Source organism: Salmo salar, chromosome 28, assembly GCF_965601325.2.
Source record: "Salmo salar chromosome 28, fSalSal1, whole genome shotgun sequence".
NCBI classification, from domain to species: domain Eukaryota; kingdom Metazoa; phylum Chordata; class Actinopteri; order Salmoniformes; family Salmonidae; genus Salmo; species Salmo salar.
The window spans coordinates 18,183,565-18,204,720 of NC_138318.1; the positions used below are offsets into that span (position 1 = coordinate 18,183,565).

Below are 21,156 nucleotides of genomic sequence, written 5' to 3' on the forward strand. Positions count from 1 at the left end.
TACCGCTTCATTGGTCAAAATCAACTGGAGGCTTTCCACATGTATCAGTCCACTCCTTGCACCTGCCCATTCATTTTCTGAATCCCTCCAAGTAGCCCATCAAAAAAAAATAATAGTAAAGTCGCTCATCAATTTTCACAGTGGGGATTTTATACGATTTTTATGTTGGTTCATCTATTTTCTTTTTCTATTTGAATACAGCATTTTGTGATACACTATGTGTGTGTGTGTGTGTGTGTGTGTGTGTGTGTGTGTGTGTGTGTGTGTGTGTGTGTGTGTGTGTGTGTGTGTGTGTGTGTGTGTGTGTGTGTGTGTGTGTGTGTGTGTGTGTGACCTATTGTTGCAGCATGGGATTACTTATCACTGAGATATGCTTCACAATAGGCAAGGGGAAACAAATAAAATGAAAACTGTAGAAATATTTTATTTTATTTTCAACATCAAGCTCTTATCAGTACAGTAGTTAGCTGATGAAAAACCTGATGAAAATGTTGTTACATTTTAAATATGCAGGCTGTCAAATACTTCATGAGTGAATCAAGACATTTCCATTGTTGGAACCCATTTATTCAATGTAGGATTATCAGGTCACCATTGCTATGTTGTGATCATCAGACCCCTCTGTTATTGTTAATGTGCTGTAGGCTAATCCTTATTGGGAGACAGGCACAGCCCTGAAAGGTAAACAACTGACTCTTGGTGGTACAGTAGCCTGAAAGGGGATGGTTTATCAGCCCTGCAGTTGGACCCCTAGTCAGGCCCATAGAATGTAAAGGGAGTATGTGTAGTGTTTACTAGTGGTGAAACAGCAAGGTCCCACTGTTGAGCTCTTCTGTTCTTCTGTTTATTTTGAGATTTGTCTTCGATCACATTGTCTTCCTTCAGCAAACACACTGTTAGACCTCCGTCTCCTCATCCCCAGTGGCGGATACTGGGCTAAAACACAAGAAAGCCAGACTTCTGTATGATATAGTGTTATAGTTCCACAAACATTTCTACCCGTATCTAAAGAGAATGTCAGACACAGGTGAGCAGCTCCCAGCAGCAAAATGTGCAGCGGTGAAGTCCTTGAGTGTGTGTGTGTGTGTGTGTGTGTGTGTGTGTGTGTGTGTGTGTGTGTGTGTGTGTGTGTGTGTGTGTGTGTGTGTGTGTGTGTGTGTGTGTGTGTGTGTGTGTGTGTGGGTGTGTGTGTGTGTGTGTGTGTGTGTGTGTGTGTGTGTGTGTGTGGGTGTGTGTGTGTGTGAACACTAGTACTGGTTCTGCCAGGTTTCTTCTAATCAACCAAACCACACTTCACATTCTGTGGAAAGTTTATTTCCGTTTGTTCAGTTTCTTCTCAGGACAACCATATGTATTTAGTTTATCCATCGGTTCTTAATAACTAATAACTACTGGCTATACTTTCAAATAAGTCAAGCAAACTCAGGTCTTACAAGCTGGACCAAATACTGTAACACACGCACACACAGGCACACGGATGCCGACATGCAAGCATGAACATGTGGATCAGAGTTGAGTGCCATCCTGTCTTGTCCTCCACCTATACTGGCCATAGAGCCGTCCGCAGCCCACAGATGGACTCAAGGACACCCCTTGAAATAGCTAGACAAATAAAGGTCCGTCTCCTTTTCTTTCCCCCTCTCTCTCTCTTCCACTTCCTTTCCTTCTCTCCTGTCCCTTCATCTTTCCCTTTTCATCACACCTCTCTATTTAGAGTCTACACAAACCCTGCCTTTTCTTATTATGAAAGAATAAAAACAGATCAATATTATCTATTTACTACACCACTTACTACATTGTGTAATGATGAAGTCACTGTGTCTTAGAAACCTATGTAATAGCCTTTTCACTTTCGTTTAGCCCTAGGCTGAATGTGGCACGAGAGCATGACCGGCGGCATTGATAAGACAGTAGTAAAACTAGACGTCTGTTGACTGGGCTGAACAATAGGTCTTTATGCTGACTGAGAAGAAGATAACATGCTTTCAACTCCAGCCAGAGCCACAGATCTGATATCTATTGCTTTCACTGTGGCCAGCTGTGCTCTTAGCTACTACACAGCCCAGGCTTATTGAGTCAGACAATGTACTGTCACAGAGCTGTGTGATATCAGTGTAACCAACATACAGGTGGTTTGGAACTGTTGGAGAGAAGAAGAAAAAACTCTCCAGCTAGAAATCCATTAAATAATGAATCATATAAGGGAAGGGGAGAGGAGTGGAGTGGAGTGGAGAGAAATGAGGGAGGGAGAGAGAGAGGGAGAGAGGATAAGTAATTTTTTCCATGAGCCCAAGGCTCTCTGGGTGACAGAAAAACAATTGTGCAGCCAATCACTTGCCTCACTGCTCCAGGTCAGCATCAGTGACGTGGGTGAGGACCAGACTAGAAGGTCTCAACTGTGAGCAGGCATGGGTGGATGGACAACTCCACCTCTGGTGTGAGGATGTGGAGGTCTGGTGGGGGGGAGCGGAAGATATACTGGATTCTGATATTATAAGATGGTGATCGGCCATCTTGGTTTTGAGGGAGCTGTCCAAGAAGGAGAAGTCATCCTCCCATTCTAAACCAGGACCTGTAGGACAGCATAAACACAACCACCATCACATAGAGATGTCATCAGACAGATAGAGAGATCACCATCAGCATAGAGAGATAAAGACATACCATTGTCCTCTAAGGAGACCCCTGAGGTTGCCATGTGAGGTAGATGGTTGACATAGCTGCAGGGCGGGATTGGGGATTGATCGTTGGTCTCAGGTGTGTGTCTGTAAATTGGTATTGGAGATTGACCCTTGGTCTCTTTGCTGTTGGTCTCTGGCCAGTGACTTTGTAGCTCCCTGGTGGGACTCTCCTATGGAGCGTGTTCAAAATGAAATGATGTAGATACTGTAGGCATAAAAACATGACTCTGATGTAAAATACAAATTATCTGTATGATAGATGCAGTTACCTGATCAAACATATAGACAGTGACATCATCAAAGAAAGACACCTTCCTCCCATGTCCAGGTTCATCCCCTTCTGATGATACAGGGTTGGGCTGGGGGGTCACAGGGTTGGGCTGGGGGGTCACAGGGTTGGGCTGGGGGGTCACAGGGCTGGGCTGGGGGGTCACAGGGCTGGGCTGGGGGGTCACAGGGTTGGGCTGGGGGGTCACAGGGCTGTGGTGGGGGGTCACAGGGTTGGGCTGGGGGGTCACAGGGCTGGGCTGGGGGGTCACAGGGCTGGGCTGGGGGGTCACAGGGCTGGGTTGGGGGGTCACAGGGTTGGGCTGGGGGGTCACAGGGCTGTGGTGGGGGGTCACAGGGTTGGGCTGGGGGGTCACAGGGTTGTGGTGGGGGGTCACAGGGCTGTGGTGGGGGGTCACAGGGTTGTGGTGGGGGGTCACAGGGTTGTGGTGGGGGGTCACAGGGCTGGGCTGGGGGGTCACAGGGCTGGGCTGGGGGGCGACGGGGCTGGCCTGGGGGCCCTTCTCACCTGAGGAGAGCCAGCACTGGAAGTCTTCATACCTGCATGGAGAAAAATATGATTCTTTCACATAAAATGCAGTTAATTTTATGTTATTCTTCAACATACAACTTGGTATTTTATACAAATAAATAAACATCTACTGAGACATCCATCGTCTCCTTCACACTGTGTGCCCCAGAGCGCTAGCGACAGTATATCTCCTTCCAAAACAGGAAGTGCAAAACCTCATTACTAAGCGGCTCGTCTCCGTACAATGACATGGCACCCAGGCAATCATTGGAGAATGTATGTCTATTATTTTCTCCTGGCCACTCACTGCAGGGTCTGAATAAATATTGGTGGCTGTCTTCGCAGGCGAGCACGCAATAGGAACCTTTTTCCGTTCTGCGGTCACCGGGCAACCGTTAAATGAGTGACTCAGGCAAGGAAAAAGAGATGCTGACTCACTGAGCGCTATGACGAACGAACGCAAGAGGCAGACACACAGCCCAGGAGATGCACACACACGTTCTTGCCCCCTCCCCTCTCTCTCTCTCTCTCTCTCTCTCTCTCTCTCTCTCTCTCTCTCACACACACACACACACACACACACACACACACACACACACACACACACACACACACACACACACACACACACACACACACACACACACACACACACACACAAGGCTCTAATCTGTGTCTCCTTTATCACCTGGATTAGCACCTCACTGTGTAACCGCTACCAATGTCCTACATACAAAAACACACAGTTTAAACACACACACATGCGCACACAGACACAAATACACAAGCACGCACTTGCACGAACAGTGGTGGAAAAAGTACCCAATTGTCATACTTGAGTAAAAGTATAGAGTAAAAGTATACCTTAATAGAAAGTTATTCAAGTAAAAGTGAAAGTCAGCCAGTAAAATACTACTTGAGAAATATACTTAAGTATCAAAACTAAAAGTATAAATAATTTAAAATTGCTTATGTTAAGCAAACCAGACGTTTTTTTCTTTACGAATAGACAGGGGCTCACTCAAACACTCAGAAATCATAATTCAAAATGTAACGAGTACTTTTGGGTTCTAGGAAAATGTATGAAGTAAAAGTACATTATTTTCTTTAGGAATGTAGTGAAGTAAAAGTGAAAGTAGTATTTTTTTAATAGTAAAGTAAACTACAGATAACCCCAAAAAACGATTTAAGTAGTACTTTAAAGTATTTTTTACTTAAGTACTTTACACCACTGCGCACAAACACACAAAGAGAGAGAGTACTATAAAATAAAGAGCATTATGAGCTGAAGATATAACAAGACAATGCAAACTGCAAAGCAATGGTCAAAAACCATTGACACTGTAGTAAAAGTTACAGGAACATACCATTGGTCGCTCTCATCAGTTTGCTCCACTACGACCACACCCATTCGGGTAGCCAATAAGGGGTAGCCAATAAGATGAGGGTCCATCCAAAGACAGCACAGCTAACTCAGCCTCTTAAGTGAAGTCTGCCAAGTGAAGATAAACAAATGTCATTTTACATGTTGCTACATCACGATGCCCTCAACTACAGAACAGTACAAAGTTCTGATGCAACTTCCTGACACACAGTCCTATCTTACACTATCAATGCAAATTTCAAGAGAAAATTGACTTAAGAGAGAGAAGGTCAGAATACTACTGTACCTTGTGGTTTGAAGGTCCCATTCTACAGCAAATGGTCAGATCAGCGGATCAGTATGACAAGAGAAGTAATCCAGAACCGAGTCCCTGGAGAAAATAAATAAAATAGGAAATAAGAAGGAAAGCAAGATAGACAGTGAAAGAGAAATGAGGACGAGAGAGATAAGAAAAAGGAAAAGCGACAGAGAGAGAAAGAGAGAGAGAGAGAGAAATGAAAAGACCAAAGTCAGATAGAGGTGAACAGTGAGGAGTGGACAAAGAGCTCACGTGTACAGTAGTCAGTCCCATGGGCTTGACCAGGAGCAGAGCAGAACAGGCAAATCGATTGAAAGCCTGGCTAATGTTGCCTACTTAAATAAAGGTTAAATAAAATAAAATGAATAATGTAACAGATCCTCCTCAGTGAGAGACAGTAAGAGGACAATACTCACACACACCTACTACTCCCAGAAGCTTTACAGACAAAATGCTTTGACAATTTTGGCTCAAAATCAGAAACTGAAAGTTTGCAAGAGGTTTTGGAAGAAAGAAGGATGTACAGGCTGTGCTACGTCAGGACCCTTACGATCTTTAGGATTTTCACCACAGGCATATAATCACAAGCCTATGCGGCATGAATGCCCTCTAGTGGTTCTGTTGATAATAGCAGACAGTCGATGTCAAAGACATGTCACACACAAATCAAAGGTTATTGGTCGCATATACAGTTGAGCAGAGCGAAGTGCTTATGTTACTAGCTACTAACACTGCAGTAAAATGTCAAACACCAAATAATAATAAATAAAAAAATACTACACGAAATCAAGAAATGTCAGATCGAATCTAATTAAGAGCATTCCAAGTGTAATCTGTACATATTTACACCAGATACGTTTACACAATATATACTAAGAATGATATGTATATCAGTAGATATATTAGAATGAGCTATGTTGAGAACACAGTATTTAAGTACACAGTACAAAACCCCATGGCATAATGGATAGAATTGCAGGAAATTAGCTTCCTGACCAGAGACCTGAATATAAATACATACACTACTGGTCAAAAGTTTAAGAACACCGACTCATTCAAGGGTTTTTCTTTATTTTTACTGTTTTGTAGATTGTATAATAATAGTGAAGACATCAAAACTATGAAATAACACATATGGAATCATGTACTAACCAAAAAAGTGTTAAACAAATCACAATATATTTTATATTTGAGATTCTTCAAATAGCCACCTTAATGACAGCTTTGCACACTCTTGGCATTCTCTTATGTGTTATTTCATGGTTCTGATGTCTTCACTATTATTCTGCAATGTAGAAAATAGTCAAAATGAAGAAAAACCCTTGAATGAGTAGGTGTTCTAAAGCTTTTGACTGGTAGTGTATGTATGTGTATGGTTTGTATAGACATTATGGGCAGTATGTGAATAGAAAAGGTGTGTACAGCAGTATTTATGTAGTATGATCCATGACTACAATAAAGTATATACATATAAAGTGGGTAAAACAGTATGTAAACATTATTCAAATGACCAGTGTTCAATGACTATGTACAGTGAGGGAAAAAAGTATTTGATCCCCTGCTGATTTTGTACATTTGCCCACTGACAAAGAAATTATCAGTCTATAATTTTAATGGCAGGTTTATTTGAACAGTGAGAGACAGAATAACAACAAAAACATCCAGAAAAACACATGTCAAAGCATAGAGTATCCCCTCTGCAAAACATGACTTAGTACTTGGTGGCAAAACCCTTGTTGGCAATCACAGAGGTCCGACGTTTCTTGTAGTTGGCCACCAGGTTTGCACACATCTCAGGAGGGATTTTGTCCCACTCCTCTTTGCAGATCTTCTCCAAGTCATTAAGGTTTCGAGGCTGACGTTTGGCAACTCAAACCTTCAGCTCCCTCCACAGATTTTCTATGGGATTAAGGTCTGGAGACTGGCTAGGCCACTTCAGGACCTTAATGTGCTTCTTCTTGAGCCACTCCTTTGTTCCCTTGGCCATGTGTTTTGGGTCATTGCCATGCTAGAATACCCATCCACGACCCATTTTCAATGCCCTGGCAGAGGGAAGGAGGTTCTCAGCCAAGATTTGACGGTACATGGCCCCATCCATCGTCCCTTTGATGCGGTGAAGTTGTCCTGTCCCCTTAGCAGAAAAACACCCCCAAAGCATAATGTTTCCACCTCCATGTTTGACGGTGGGGATGTTGTTCTTGGGGTCATAAGCAGCATTCCTCCTCCTCCAAACACGGCGAGTTGAGTTGATGCCAAAGAGCTCCATTTTGGTCTCATCTGACCACAACACTTTCACCAGTTGTCCTCTGAATCATTCAGATGTTCATTGGCAAACTTCAGACAGGCATGTATATGTGCTTTCTTGAGCAGGGGGACCTTGCGGGCACTGCAGGATTTCAGTCCTTCACGGCGTAGTGTGTTACCAATTGTTTTCTTGGTGACTATGGTCCCAGCTGCCTTGAGATCATTGACAAGATCCTCCCCTGTAGTTCTGGGCTGATTCCTCACCGTTCTCATGATCATTGCAACTCCACGAAGTGAGATCTTGCATGGAGCCCCAGGCCGAGGGAGATTGACAGTTCTTTTGTGTTTCTTCCATTTGCGAATAATCGCACCAACTGTTGTCACCTTCTCACCAAGCTGCTTGGCGATGGTCTTGTAGCCCATTCCAGCCTTGTGTAGGTCTACAATCTTGTCCCTGACATCCTTGGAGAGCTCTTTGGTCTTGGCCATGGTGGAGAGTTTGGAATCTGATTGATTGATTGCTTCTGTGGACAGGTGTCTTTTATACAGGTAACAAACTGAGATTAGGAGCACTCCCTTTAAGAGTGTGCTCCTAATCTCAGCTCGTTACCTGTATAAAAGACACCTGGGAGCCAGAAATCTTTCTGATTGAGAGGGGGTCAAATACTTATTTCCCTCATTAAAATGCAAATCAATTTATAACATTTTTGACATGCGTTTTTCTGGACTTTTTTGTTCTGTCTCTCACTGTTCAAATAAACCTACCATTAAAATGATAGACTGATCCTTTCTTTGTCAGTGGGCAAACGTACAAAATCAGCAGGGGATCAAAGACTTTTTTCCCTCACTGTACATAGGGCAGCGGTCTCTAAGGTGCAGGGTACAATACTGGGTGGTAGCCGGCTAGTGACATTGTCTAATGTTTATTAAAAGGTACTGGGCGTAGGTCAGCTAGTGATAACTGTTTAAATATCTCATTGACATATCTTGCAAGTTTCAAGTTTATTTGATGTGACATAATAAATGTCCAACAACACGTCTATGTACAGATTCCATTCAATTACTACTATCTCCTGAAAGAAGGAATATGGGATTAATTGACTGAAAATATTATTCTTCATCAATTTTCACAGTATATTTCCCACACTGTTTCTGAAGGAGGGCAAGTTGTAAGGTCCGGTTGCTACTGTCCTCCCACTGGCAACAAAATCACTGATGCTGGAGTTCCACTTGACACACTCATGCAGCATCAGGATATTGTTCCCAGGGAGACACAGGCACACTCGTCTTTCAGGTCCTCCCTGTCCCGAGTCTGAAAAATAAAGAAATGATGGAGTGAAGAGAGGAGTGGAGGAAAGGAGATGGAGAGAGATAGACAGATGGTGGTTAACTCAAATGGAGGAAGGTGCTTGCATTTCACCCTGTCCCCTGTGTGTTTAAGGGGCACCCCCCTCTTTCCTTTTATCCCTCCATCCCTTGCTCCCTTCCTCCCTCCCACTTTCTGTATAGTCCAGGCATCATGTCACCTAGCCTGCAAACCCTGGTCCTTCTGTTAGGTCCACTGAACTTAGCAGCATTGTGCATATGACATAGGCCAGGGTTGAAAAACAACTTGAAATGTAGTCTAAACTATTTGTGCTGTGGTCAATCTATTTACTCAGCATCAGATAGTTCTGCTACCTCTTGACATAGATCTACAGCGTCATCCACTTCATTCATTAATTACAGTATCTTTGACTCTGATGGGCCACATTGAAAGCAGCATCCATCTTTGCTCAGATTTCAACTGTAGGGATAGGGTGGGTGGATAGCTGTTCCATTCCCTAATTTATTGTTGTTTTTCTAACTGGGGCAAAGCATAGAGTATCCCTTCTCCACTGCCCCACCTGCTATTAATACCCCTAGCCAGGGTAATAACAAGTCTATATCTACCTCTCCTCTTCCCAGGTCTTAACGGCCACTTGATGACAGTCCAAAGAAATGCAATGCACCAGTCCCACAATGCAATGCAACGGCTTGGGACACTTGTCCATGTGCAGACCCTAGTGGGCGGAGTCAGGGACAGAGAGTACCAATAGTAGATCTACCCGGGCCTAGCACCACCCGAAAAAGTGGAGGGAGGGGGGGCGCTTTTCTTTTCTGATTGGGTTGGCTGTGACTTTGCCACACCAATTTAGTTGTATCACACGCACATTCGCAGGCCGGGGGGGGGGGGGGGGGGGGGGGGGGCTGCATAACTATCCTTTTACACCAGAGGCACAGAATCATCATATCCAGCCAACAGACGACAAGTGACACCAAACAATCCGTGAGAGGAGGGTAATTGGAGCTCACTGGGCTTATTCTGAGCAGTGGCAGTGACGCCCAAGCAAGGCAGGCGACACATGACGCTCTGCTCTCTAACCGTCCAGACCATGCAACATTGCACTCTGGGTAAACCTGTGAAATGAGCTCTCCACCACCCAGGCCCCTAGCAGCCCTGTCTACAGCCTTTATTTGGACACGCCCGGAGGATAGCGTCTCACTTCTCATTCTGGCGTTTTGGGGGTTAGGGTGAAACTAGACACTGAAACAACAACAGTCAAAGTGGTAAACATGTCAGCTTATTGTGTCATGCCAGTAGTATCTTAGTATCTTAGTAGCAGATTATTGGGTCTTTAGAGCGTTTGCTGACAAGAGTTCCTATAATATGATGACATAAATCTAAGATACATTTCAGAGAGCTGATAATGTATTTATGAGCCTCTGTTGACACCAGTACTCCTGCTCTTCCCCAGTTGAGACCTGGACATGGCTGAACAAGCAAGACTGATGCCAATAATGCACTACCATTTCGGGTAAGTATGCGCGCATCAAGTGTGTATGTGCCTCAAGTGTGTGTGTGTGTGTGTGTGTGTGTGTGTGTGTGTGTGTGTGTGTGTGTGTGTGTGTGTGTGTGTGTGTGTGTGTGTGTGTGTGTGTGTGTGTGTGTGTGTGTGTGTGTGTGTGTGTGTGTGTGTGTGTGTGTGTGTGTGTGTGTGTGTCTTGTGTGCGCTTGCATGCGTGCTTAAACAAGTATTGAGTGGAGCCAACTTAGCCTAATTTATTCATCCATGTTCATTTCCCTGTACGGGCAGAACACGGTTTACTGGGGTAAGGAACTCTATACTGCAGTATACAGTACAGTAACCTGTAATGGTACCTCCACCCCTCAACATAAAGTCTAAATGTAGATACCCTGAACACATCCCTAAATAGGAGTAAACACTAAGTAGAATTGAACACATATACAGTGAGTACAGTGCCTTCAGAAAGTATTCACACACACATTTTGTTGTGTTACGGCCTGAATTTAAAAGGGATTAAATGGAGATTTTGTCTCACTAACCTACACACAATAGAGTACCACATTATGCGTCATACTACCCATAAAACCTAGCTTTCAAACAGGGAAATGGTTCCAATCGTTTTCCACCGTTCATTTTTCTCATAGGGGATTTTATAAACACTTAAAATAGGGGCTGTGTTTTGTGTAGACTTACCCTGGTGTGACGTTTTTATAACCATGGAAATGTCTCTTGGACAAGGTGACTTTTATCAATATATTCACCTATATTTACCCCCCCAAAATGAAATGCTAATTAGCTGCTAATGTGGATATCATAAAGATCTACAAATGTCGTTTCGATCTGGAGGAGACTGACGAATCGAGGCAAAGGTAACAATCACTGGATTAACTATCTAATGGTAGCTAAATGTAGTAATGAATAAATTGGTTACATTTCTTTAAATGGACAATTCTGTGAACTGCTTTGTGCAAGTTCTAAATTGACACGATACCTGTTAGCGAAGGTGTCAGCTAGAGAGGACATGCAGGAGCTTGCTGTCACGCCTGCTCCAGCTCCCCCTCCCTGGAGCTCGAAGGCGCCAGGCTCCCCAGCATTACGCACTCCTGCTACCATCATTACGCACACCTGCCTTCCCCCCGTCACGCGCATCATCAATTATTGGACTCACCTGGACTCAATCACCTCTGTCATTACCTTCCTTATATATGTCTGGTTCCCCGCTCTGTTCCCTGCTTCAGCATTAATGTTCGCATGTCTTTGTATACACGTGTGCTGATGCTGTTTCTTTCCTGTTACCTGTCTGTTCCGCATTAAATGTTCAACTCCCTGTACCTGCTTCTCATCTCCAGCGTCGGACCTTACATGCAGGGATTTGTAGTTTTGCATGATGTCTTTGATGCTAATTAGCATTTTGAGATTAAATAGAGTCTGAGAGTAAATAGAGACGAATATATTGATAAAAGTCACCTTGTCCGAGAGAGATTGATATGGTTATCAAAACGTCACACTAGGGTAAGTCTACACAAAATACAGCCCTTATTTTAAGTTTTTCTAAAATCCCCTAAGCCAACTGACATACAATCATCATATACGCTGCTGCTACTCTGTTTATCATATATCCTGATGCCTAGTCACCATACCTCTACACATATCTACCTCTATCTCTTCAGTATCCCTGTACATTGTAAATATGGTATTGGAATTGACCCTGTATATAGTATGCTTACTTACTTTCTCGTGTTTTTCTTATTTTATTTCTTCTGTGTTTTTGTTCTACCTTTCGTTATTTTTTGTGCTACATTGATATTGATTACTACATTGTTGGGTTTAGAGCTTGCAAGAAAGGCATTTCACTGTACTTGTGCATGAGACATTAAAACTTGAGACTTGAAAGTTGAACCTCCTTCCCAAACCACTGACAGTAAGTCAGGTTCTCTCAGGTCGGCAGGTAGCCTAGCGGTGAAGAGCGTTGGGCCAGTAACCGAAAGGTTGCTCGTTCGAATCCCCGAGCCGACTAGGTCAAAAATCTATTGACGTGCTCTTGAGCAAGGCACTTAACCCTAACTGCTCCTGTGAGTCGCTCTGGATAAGATGACTAAAATGTAAATGTAGGTCAGTGAACTCCAAAACCCATGTTGTGACAGTATCCTACCACTAGAAGGCAGATAAACGCATGTTGTGACAGTATCCTACCACTAGAAGGCGGATAAACCCATGTTGTGACAGTATCCTACCACTAGAAGGCGGATAAACCCATGTCATGACAGTATCCTACCACTAGAAGGTGGATAAACCCATGTTGTGACAGTATCCTACCACTAGAAGGCGGATAATCCCATGTCATGACAGTATCCTACCACTAGAAGGTGGATAAACCCATGTCATGACAGTATCCTACCACTAGAAGGCAGATAAACCCATGTCATAACAGTATCCTACCACTAGGAGGCAGAGAAGAGAACCCTTCCCTCCAGAAGAGCTCGTTTCACTCAGCCAGTGTGTGTAGTGGATGGAAGTAGACCTTATAGGGTCATGCATGTCTAATAGACGATGTGGCTCTGCTGCTGTGTCACGGCGATTTAAAAATAAAAGTGCCATGTCAGTCTGGCAGCTCACCCACCTGCCTCTTTCTGCCTGTGTTCTGGGTTGTTACCATGGTGAGGAGAAGAGATTAGGAGATCAAATGACCCAGCTTGAACAGGAACACAAATGATAGATATAGCTGTCTATACCTATACTGTCTATATCTATACTGTCTATAACTGTCTATATCTATAACTGTCTATATCTATACTGTCTATAACTGTCTATATCTATAACTGTCTATATCTATAACTGTCTATATCTATACTGTAAGGTTCATTTGGACTTTTGGTACATACAGGTGGGGGATCTTAATTTTCCTGCACAGTAGTAAAATGCAATCTTGTATACAAGGTTTAAAAAGGCTTCTAATGTTTGTAATTTCCACTTTAAAATGTCAGACTTGATTTGTCCTACTGTGCAGAATGTTTGTGAAGGGGTTTATTAGGGGTTTATTAGGTAGTTAATTGGCTGTTAACACAACACTAGGCTGGACTGTGAACTGTTAGTTTGGTCTCTGGGGAGAAAGAGGGGGATTGGAGGGTTCGGGTTCGTAGGGTGTTGTGGGTCGTGGGTAGGGGGGTGTAGGGGGGTGAAGGGTTAGTCAAGACAAGCACTGGCACACCTAGGCCTGTCATTACATCATCAATCTGTACAACCTCATTTCAGGAATTTCACTAATACTTTAAAAAAAAAAGGAATCATTAAAATGGTTACAGTATATATTACTACGGTGATACTCAAAACATTGTTTGAGTCTATACAAGTGAGCATAGTGACTGTAGAAAGTAAACTGAAACTATCCTAACAAGAAACCCATTGAAGCCTGTGACGGTCCCATATAAAGGTACACATACGAACACGTGAATGCAACTCATACAGTACTGTAACAGAAGCAGGAGACCAGCTTAGAGCAAACTGATATTTCAGCAATAACATGAAGCTAGCACTGAGCCGCAGAACACACAATCGTTGAGAAATGTGCTGGCGACGCTGAGAGGCAAAGGACTGTTGGGAAAGTGTTGAAAAGCTAGACTGTCACCTCTGACCTGCACACACACACACACGCAATCATAATCCAAGACGGACAGCTGTAGAACTCTTGGATGGTGCAAAGTGATCATTCAGCCAGCCACACTCAACCACTACCACTATCAGATACTAAAACAGTCCCACTGGGACAGCTGGTCTGGAGGGAGAGAACACAGCGTACATACAGTAGCCTGAGAATGTAATGATTGACAAATTGTCAAAACACATTCCCTAACTGGAGAGCTATATCAAATGAAATTGTCTTCGTGGTTTCCGAGGACTGGCCAGCGATGTTCTAATTTAAACCCTCAGCTCTGCTCTGTGCTCCTCCTATCCCTCACATCCTCGCCCCATCCCAACCTCCTCCAAGGGGTGCTGGGGAACCCCACCCTTCACTCACCCACCACCGGAGAGAAAGAGACTGTCACTCATGCTCTAAGCCAACTGGCATCAGAATGGCCCTATTACAGCTCGGGGGGGTGGGGGGGGGTGGGGGGTACTACTCCAGTTGCAAGGTGCAACTAGATATCGGTCCAAAATGTAATGAGTCAGGGTTATCCCTGGTTACGAATTAAACAGACAGGAAACAGAAGATAGAGGGACATAGAGAGACGGACGGTGAAGGGTATAGGCTACACATGCCAAAATAGATTTTCACATTTAATAAATAGCTTACATGACACTTGTTGCGGGCTAACTTACTTATGATTAAAATAATTGCAGTTTAATTCATATTAAAAAAAAAAATCCCCTGTGGTTTGCTGCTTCTATCCCCACTCTTTAAATAGAGTCGCTGGCTAGCTGCATTGTCACGGATCCCCCCGGTACTGCTACTCATTCTGTTTACCAGTTCCGGAGGTCAACGTCACCGGCCTGTCTAACCCAAATCTCTTAACTCTTTAAGGGGGTCCTGAAGCTTGAGAAGTGCACATTACATTCCACCCCACGGCCCCTTTCCTATCCAGGAAGTAACACAAGAGAAAGACCAACCATTTTCTAACACTCCTTAGAACAGAAGGGTGGAGGGGAAGCGAGAGAGTCAGGAGAGAAAGAAAGAGGGAGAGAGCAAGCGAGAGAGTCAGGAGAGAAAGAGAAATGAAGAGAAACTGAGAGTAAAAGAGCGCTGCACCTGCTGATGTGGGTGTGGAAGGGAAACCTGATATACAATGGCTTAACGACCATCTCAGGGAGTAACAGTAGACTGTGTTAGCTACACAGGCCTATTTAATGGCCTGGTGAAATCACACCAGCAGAGGGTGATGTGTGTGGGGAAGTCTCTCTCCGGCCCCCTGAGATACAACTGGCCAAATGTCCCCTCTAACCCAGGGCTGTTCAATCCCGGTCCTCGGGACTTGGGAGCCCACACATGGTACATGCTTTTGTGCCAACGCAACCACACCTGATTCAACTAAGCCTGGGTCGCAGCCAAAGGGGGTCTTTAACTGGAACGAAGAGTTGGTTGAAACGTTGTCCATTTAATAAAGGTAATTGGGAACACGTAACAGAGTGCACGTTCATTTTATTTGCTTATTTACTCAACCCACCTGATAACTTCCTCCACATAATATTACTCCTGTTGTGTTTATCCTCCCAAACCCAATGAGTAGCCTGCCCTTGGCTCACGTGTAGACTGCAGAATGAGTGTGAGGGAAGGTTCTTAGGTTGTTGTTGTGGAGAGGGTACTCAGCAGGGTACTCAGCCAGCCTGGCAGTAAGTTAGGCTGGAGTAAGGAGTAACGTGAGCAGTGATCAGAACGTGAGCAGCAATCAGATAGAACACTCTGTCTTGTTTTCCTTTGGTTGCTGAGGATTTATAGCTGCGAGAAGTGGCACAGGGTTACTACAGGGCTCCCATCAACACGCACTCACTCACGCACACACACATGCACGCACGCACACGCAGACAGGCATGTACGCATGCACGCACGCACACACACACACACACACACACTTAAATCTTGAGTGATTGATGCTAAAGTGTCAGGAGAGCGAAATAAAACCGCTTGAGGAGGGAGAGGCCTTGCGAGGAGAAGTGGGGTGATGGGATTGGGGGGGCCGGGATGAATCTGAGAACGGTATCGGTATGTCCCCCACCACAGCTGGTCCGATGGAAATAGACAGAGATGTAACTGAGCCCAGGGAAGAAGAGGAGCAATCGCTTTCTCCAGGATGGATGTTCAAGCAGTCTCTCTCTCTCTCTCTCTCTCTCTCTCTCTCTCTCTCTCTCTCTCTCTCTCTCTCTCTCTCTCTCTCTCTCTCTCATTATACTCTCGAGGGGGCAAATGTTTAAAACATTAAAAACCTCTACATGCAGTCCACAGTAATTACCTGATGACAATGGCAGGTAGATCCAAAGCCCATACCCATAGCAGCCTGTTAGTGGGCTGAGCGAGCGAGCCCGGGCTGGCTGCAGATCTCTGTCTAAGTATAAGAGGAGTACAGTAGGCTGAATAGCTCAGCAGCAGAGCCCCAGATATGCTCCCTGTGACTTCCCAAAGACCTTATCAGGGGTAGAAACGTTGTCCATAAACAGCATACAGAATCAGACCTGAGCAGACCTCACCCTGAAATGTGCACAAACCCAAGTCAAAACAGGATTTGTTGTCTTTCAGATAATTAAGATGAACTTCATTTAGCTTGCTCGATGCAGTGGGACCAACGGATAAAAAACCAGATAAAGAAAGCAAGCAAAAAGCCCAAACCCAGCAGGTCAGCAGGCTCTCTCTCTCTCCTCTTACTCTGGGAGTGAGAAGAGAACGCTGCCACCGCCTGGTTGGCTTGGCAGCTGAGAGACCGTCCCCATGTCTGTCAGCTATGCCAAAATGACTCAGCTCTCACCACACCAAAATAGCACCAAACAATCCCAGCCAGGCAACAATGTGGTGGGGCGGTCTAAGGCCCTACAGATCCAGGTTCGATCCCAGGCTGTGTCGCAGCCGGCTGTGACCGGGAGACCATGAGGCGGTGTACAATTGGCCCAGCATCGCCGGGTTTGGCCGGCCGGATGTCCTTGTCCCATCGCGCTATAGCGACTCCTGTGGCGAGCCGGGCTCATGCACGCTGACACGGTCGCCAGTTGGGCGGTGTTTCCTCCGACACATTGGTGCGGCTGGCTTCCGGGTTAAGCGAGCAGTGTGTCAAGAAGCAGCGCAGCTTGGCAGGGTCGTGGGGAGAAAAATGGCTACAAAATGAATGGTAATCATGGTCCAGGGATCTGGGGGAGATCCCTCAGGAGGCTAATGTGTTTTTCAATCACTCTGTTTGATTAATCTGTTGTCACAACAAATTTTTAAAGGTTTTAAAAGGCTTCTGAAGTTCGGAATTTCCACTTTAAAATGTCAGACTTGATTTATCCTAATAAAAAATGTATCAACCCCTACAAACATTTTCAAATAATAACTAACATTTCCTGTTGCTGCTGGATTCTTTTTCTGCTTTGAGAAACTGGTCAAATGAAGATAGTACACCTGTACGTGTGCTTTACTTTCCACTGAACTAACCAGTGTGTCAGTGTGTGTTTTAGTGTTTCCATAGTTACCAGTTAGACTCAGCTCTAATGATGGAGTGCAGATCCCCCAGGAGGATACATGGACAAGTTTTTACACTCAATAATTGTACAGACATTTTTACCCCATAATATAATTCATCAATAAGGTCCGAGGGGGTGTGGTATATGGACAATATACCACAGCTAAGGGATGTTCTTTGGTATGACGCAACGCAGAGTGCCTGGACACAGCTCTTAGACGTGGTATATTGACAATATATCACTAACCCCCGAGGTGGCTTATTGCTATTATGAACTGGTTACCAACATACTTAGAACAGTTAAAAGAAACGTTTTGTCGTACCCGTGGTATACGGCTGTCAGCCAACCAGCATTCAGGGCTCGAACTACCCAGTTTATAATCCCCTTTTGATAGATCAACAACACATTTTACAAACCAAAACAATACAGTCTTGCCAGGTCTCAACATGACATCATATCTGGCAAAGTGGATACAGTAAGCTCTATCAACCAGCACAACGCAAAACAGGACTACAATGACAAACACAAAATCCCAATCACAAAAATATATAATTTTCCTCCTACTCACCACTATGGTTCTCCATGTAGAAGGCTGCTCTGCTCCTTAGTCCCATTGTCTTTCCTCCTCCACCTCCACTACTATTGTGTACTGTCTTCATGGATATCGCCAAGCTTCACCTGCACAGGAAACTACATAGAACGCCAACATCCACACACAGCTAAAACATAAAGTCAATCTGTACAGTCTCTACGTGTCCAACCCTACCACCCAACCCTCTTCCCCTCTCCCTCATCCCCCCCATCCCCCTCTCCTCCATCACACAGGAAACCTGGCCTTCCTGCAAACAAGCATCGGCGCATGGAAGGGGACAAGGCCGCGGCCGGGGGCAGGTATGGAGGGAGAGGATGTTTTTGTCGTTCTTCAACTCCCCTGGCTGAGAGGCCTGCTGTCGTCTATCCTGAGGAAACCGGCTCACGTCATTGGTGCTCAGAGGAGCTCTACAACTCCAGCCATAGGCTTGCACGTGCTCAGTAGCAGGCCCACAGTGACACAGATCGCTGCAGAGAGGGCCCGGGCAGATATCAACAAGGACCCCCACATGGGAGCAATGAAGTAGATGCATTATTAGGGATAGTGGGGATACTGTAAATCATCATTCCCCAAGGTTTCATGTAAGGGTAAATGTGTCAAGGTCAGTTCAAGATCTTTATCGATATGTTTCTCTCCAAAGCTAGTCGCTGTTGAACCAGCAGGAAACATTACACTGTAAGGTTTCCAAGCCAACGGCCATTATCCAGTTACTGTACATAATAGGCTACAGTAGAGCATGGCCACCTGGGAATGAGTGAATTCTCCAGCAGGTGGCTGTTCAGTAAAACAGCCTCACAGGGAGGTGGCTCTTCAACATTTATCAGTCATTAACACTTCCCCAACCTCTATCAGACACCAACAGCTGTGTCTGCCCCACTGCAAAGACATAACATGTACAGTAGTACTGACACTGGAGATTTGAAGAATCAAAACCTAATATTCTCATAAAACAAAGTCCCTGGCAAGTGATTTACCACTACCCGTGACGATAGTGAGCCTACCCCCATCGCAGGGGAAGCCCAAACGTGACTGAGCCTCCGAATAACAGGATGTTTATAGCTAAGCCTGGGGGATCCTGTGCCAGAGAGACAGCTCTGTAACACAGGGAGGAAGCAACCAGAAACGTAGAGAAGGGAGAGGGCAGAGAGGAGGGAGATGAGCAATGGGAGTGGAGGAAGACAGGAAGAGAGGGAGAGAGAAGAGCAGGCAAGTCAGGCGATATCTGGCCAACCAAATATAACTTCTGTTTTCTTGGCCTCTTATCTGTTCCTATAAGCCTTTTCCCCAGCATGTCTGAAAGGAAAAACACTAAATCACATGAATACAAAGACAGATCAACACTTCTGATCATGTATCTCTGTCACTGGATGTTTCAAACAAATCTCATATTCAGGCTTAATGGGTTCAATCTGTACTTTTTCCACTATATGGGGGGAAAGCTAGTAAGAATGGCTTTCTGTTCACCCGAAGGGCCACTTTCAGTTTGTCTCTTAATTAAGTGCCAAACAAAAGCTTTGTCATAGTGACGCAGTGACATCCACGTCAGTTGAGCGTCAAGTGGGCCCAAAAGACAGCTGTGTTTGGCAGGGAAACGCTGGTGGTTTCTGACACCATGGCATCATAAGATCGCTCTTATCAGTAGCTTTCTACCTCACCATCAGTTAGGATAGAACCACAAGCTGCTACGTTTCATCACGATCTCGCTACCGTTTCAGTATGGCTCTCACAGACTTCCTTGCTGCGTCAGATATTACTTCAGCTATCAATGCTTGCAGAGGTATGAATGTGTGTTTTGCACTTTTGACCTCTACTGTAACTTAATGGTATGGGTAATGTTGCAGGAGGTGTGTTGGGTTGCCCATAGGGACTCATAAATGCCGTTTATTTTTCTTTATATGATTGTGGCTTCACAAATGTGTTTACATACAGAAACTGGAAATGCAAGTTATGAGCTATTAATTTCAATCATCAACGGTTTGTTTGGTCCTTTGCCGTTATGCACCGTCCATTCTGCTTTTAGCAAACGACTCCTTCAGCCCAAAGAAGTTTTTTGCGATGGTGGGCTTGTCCAAGAAGTCTCCTCCTGAGATTGAGAAGATCTTCATGATCCTGGACCAGGACAAGAGTGGCTACATCGAACAGGACGAGCTACAGTTGAGTTTCAATATAACATACACGTCTTCTAGGGAACTTGATCCCATGATCAAAATAGCAGCAGATACAAGGCAGATATAAATGAAATAAAAATATTTTGTTTCTGGAAAAAAAGTAGCCTAATACAAGGACTTAAGATCCTTTAGAGTTAGATGGATACAACCAAACACACAAAACGTCTACTGTACAGTGTACTGTATGTAATGCTACTTTTTGTGTTTTGTGTTTCGTTTGTGTGTGTGCGTGTGTGTTAGGCTTTTCCTCCAGAACTTCTCCAAGGGGGCTCGTCCCCTGACAGCGGCCGAGACCAGAGCCTTTCTCCTAGCTGGGGACAAGGACGGGGACGGAAAGATAGGCTGGGACGGTAGGGTTACTAGGCCATCAGGCAGGTTGACATTTATTGTCATGAGCCTTGTCCTGGAGGCAGAACTGAGCAATTTTGCCTTAGATAGGCCACCAGTAAACTCCAAATTGGCTATACTGTATTAGGGTTATCAGTGTGGTTAAGGTTATGGTTAGGTTTAGGGTTAGGTTAAAAATCAGATTTTATAACTGTGCCAGCTAATGACCACTCTCCAGAACAAGATTCATGATGAAAAACACTAACCAGCGGTAGCCAGGGTCGGCTGTTAACGTTTATGATTCTAATGGATCACTGGATGACAAACCCAGTTTGGAAATGTAGTTAGACAGTAATTAAATCTGTACATCCTGCATATTGAACATTAAGAATGAACGCACTGAAAACAGTTTGTGTCTCTCTTTCAGAGTTCTCCAACCTTGTCATGTCTTCATAAAGAGAGGAAGATAAAGAAGATGTTTATTTTTGACAATCTTGTAGTTTGAAGACAAGCAGTACATGGTCTGTGTGAATCTGCTCAGTGCCTTCTTGGGTTGGTCCAGCCTCTGTCTGTCAGTACAAGTAGTGCAATATGCTGTATGCTAGTTTTGACTAAGGAAAATATGATATTGTAAACCAATACAAATAAACAGTCTTTGGCTTAACACTTGCTTCGCCTGCAGCTGTCTTTCT

At 44.5% G+C, this 21,156-nt stretch overlaps 2 protein-coding genes across 4 annotated transcripts; one reads left to right on the top strand and one right to left on the bottom strand.

Annotated features, from left to right (window-relative positions):
* Window positions 1–404: 404 nt before the first annotated feature.
* LOC106589581 (uncharacterized) lies at window positions 405–18,152 on the bottom strand. 3 transcript variants are annotated; one of them, XM_082970504.1, is made up of 7 exons: window positions 17,946–18,152; window positions 5,151–5,234; window positions 4,848–4,972; window positions 2,951–3,509; window positions 2,665–2,851; window positions 2,339–2,572; window positions 405–936 (listed from the first exon to the last, which is right to left on the bottom strand). In XM_082970504.1, exons 3-6 carry the CDS (start codon window positions 4,931–4,933, stop codon window positions 2,340–2,342), a joined length of 1,065 nt encoding a protein of 354 aa, XP_082826630.1. In that variant the 5' UTR covers window positions 4,934–4,972; window positions 5,151–5,234; window positions 17,946–18,152; the 3' UTR covers window positions 405–936; window position 2,339. The 3 variants fall into 3 exon arrangements, with proteins under 3 accessions (XP_082826630.1, XP_082826631.1, XP_014035200.3); XM_082970505.1 differs by lacking the exon at window positions 17,946–18,152 and adding an exon at window positions 16,177–16,889; XM_014179725.3 differs by lacking the exon at window positions 17,946–18,152 and having other exon boundaries at window positions 5,151–6,217.
* A 1,487-nt stretch (window positions 18,153–19,639) lies between these two features.
* Window positions 19,640–21,133, top strand: prvt (Parvalbumin, thymic). The gene is given in 4 exon segments (NM_001140678.1): window positions 19,640–19,746; window positions 19,990–20,122; window positions 20,378–20,487; window positions 20,892–21,133. Coding segments are annotated over 4 exon segments (333 nt in total). The 5' UTR covers window positions 19,640–19,685; the 3' UTR covers window positions 20,921–21,133.
* The last annotated feature ends 23 nt before the right edge of the window (window positions 21,134–21,156 follow it).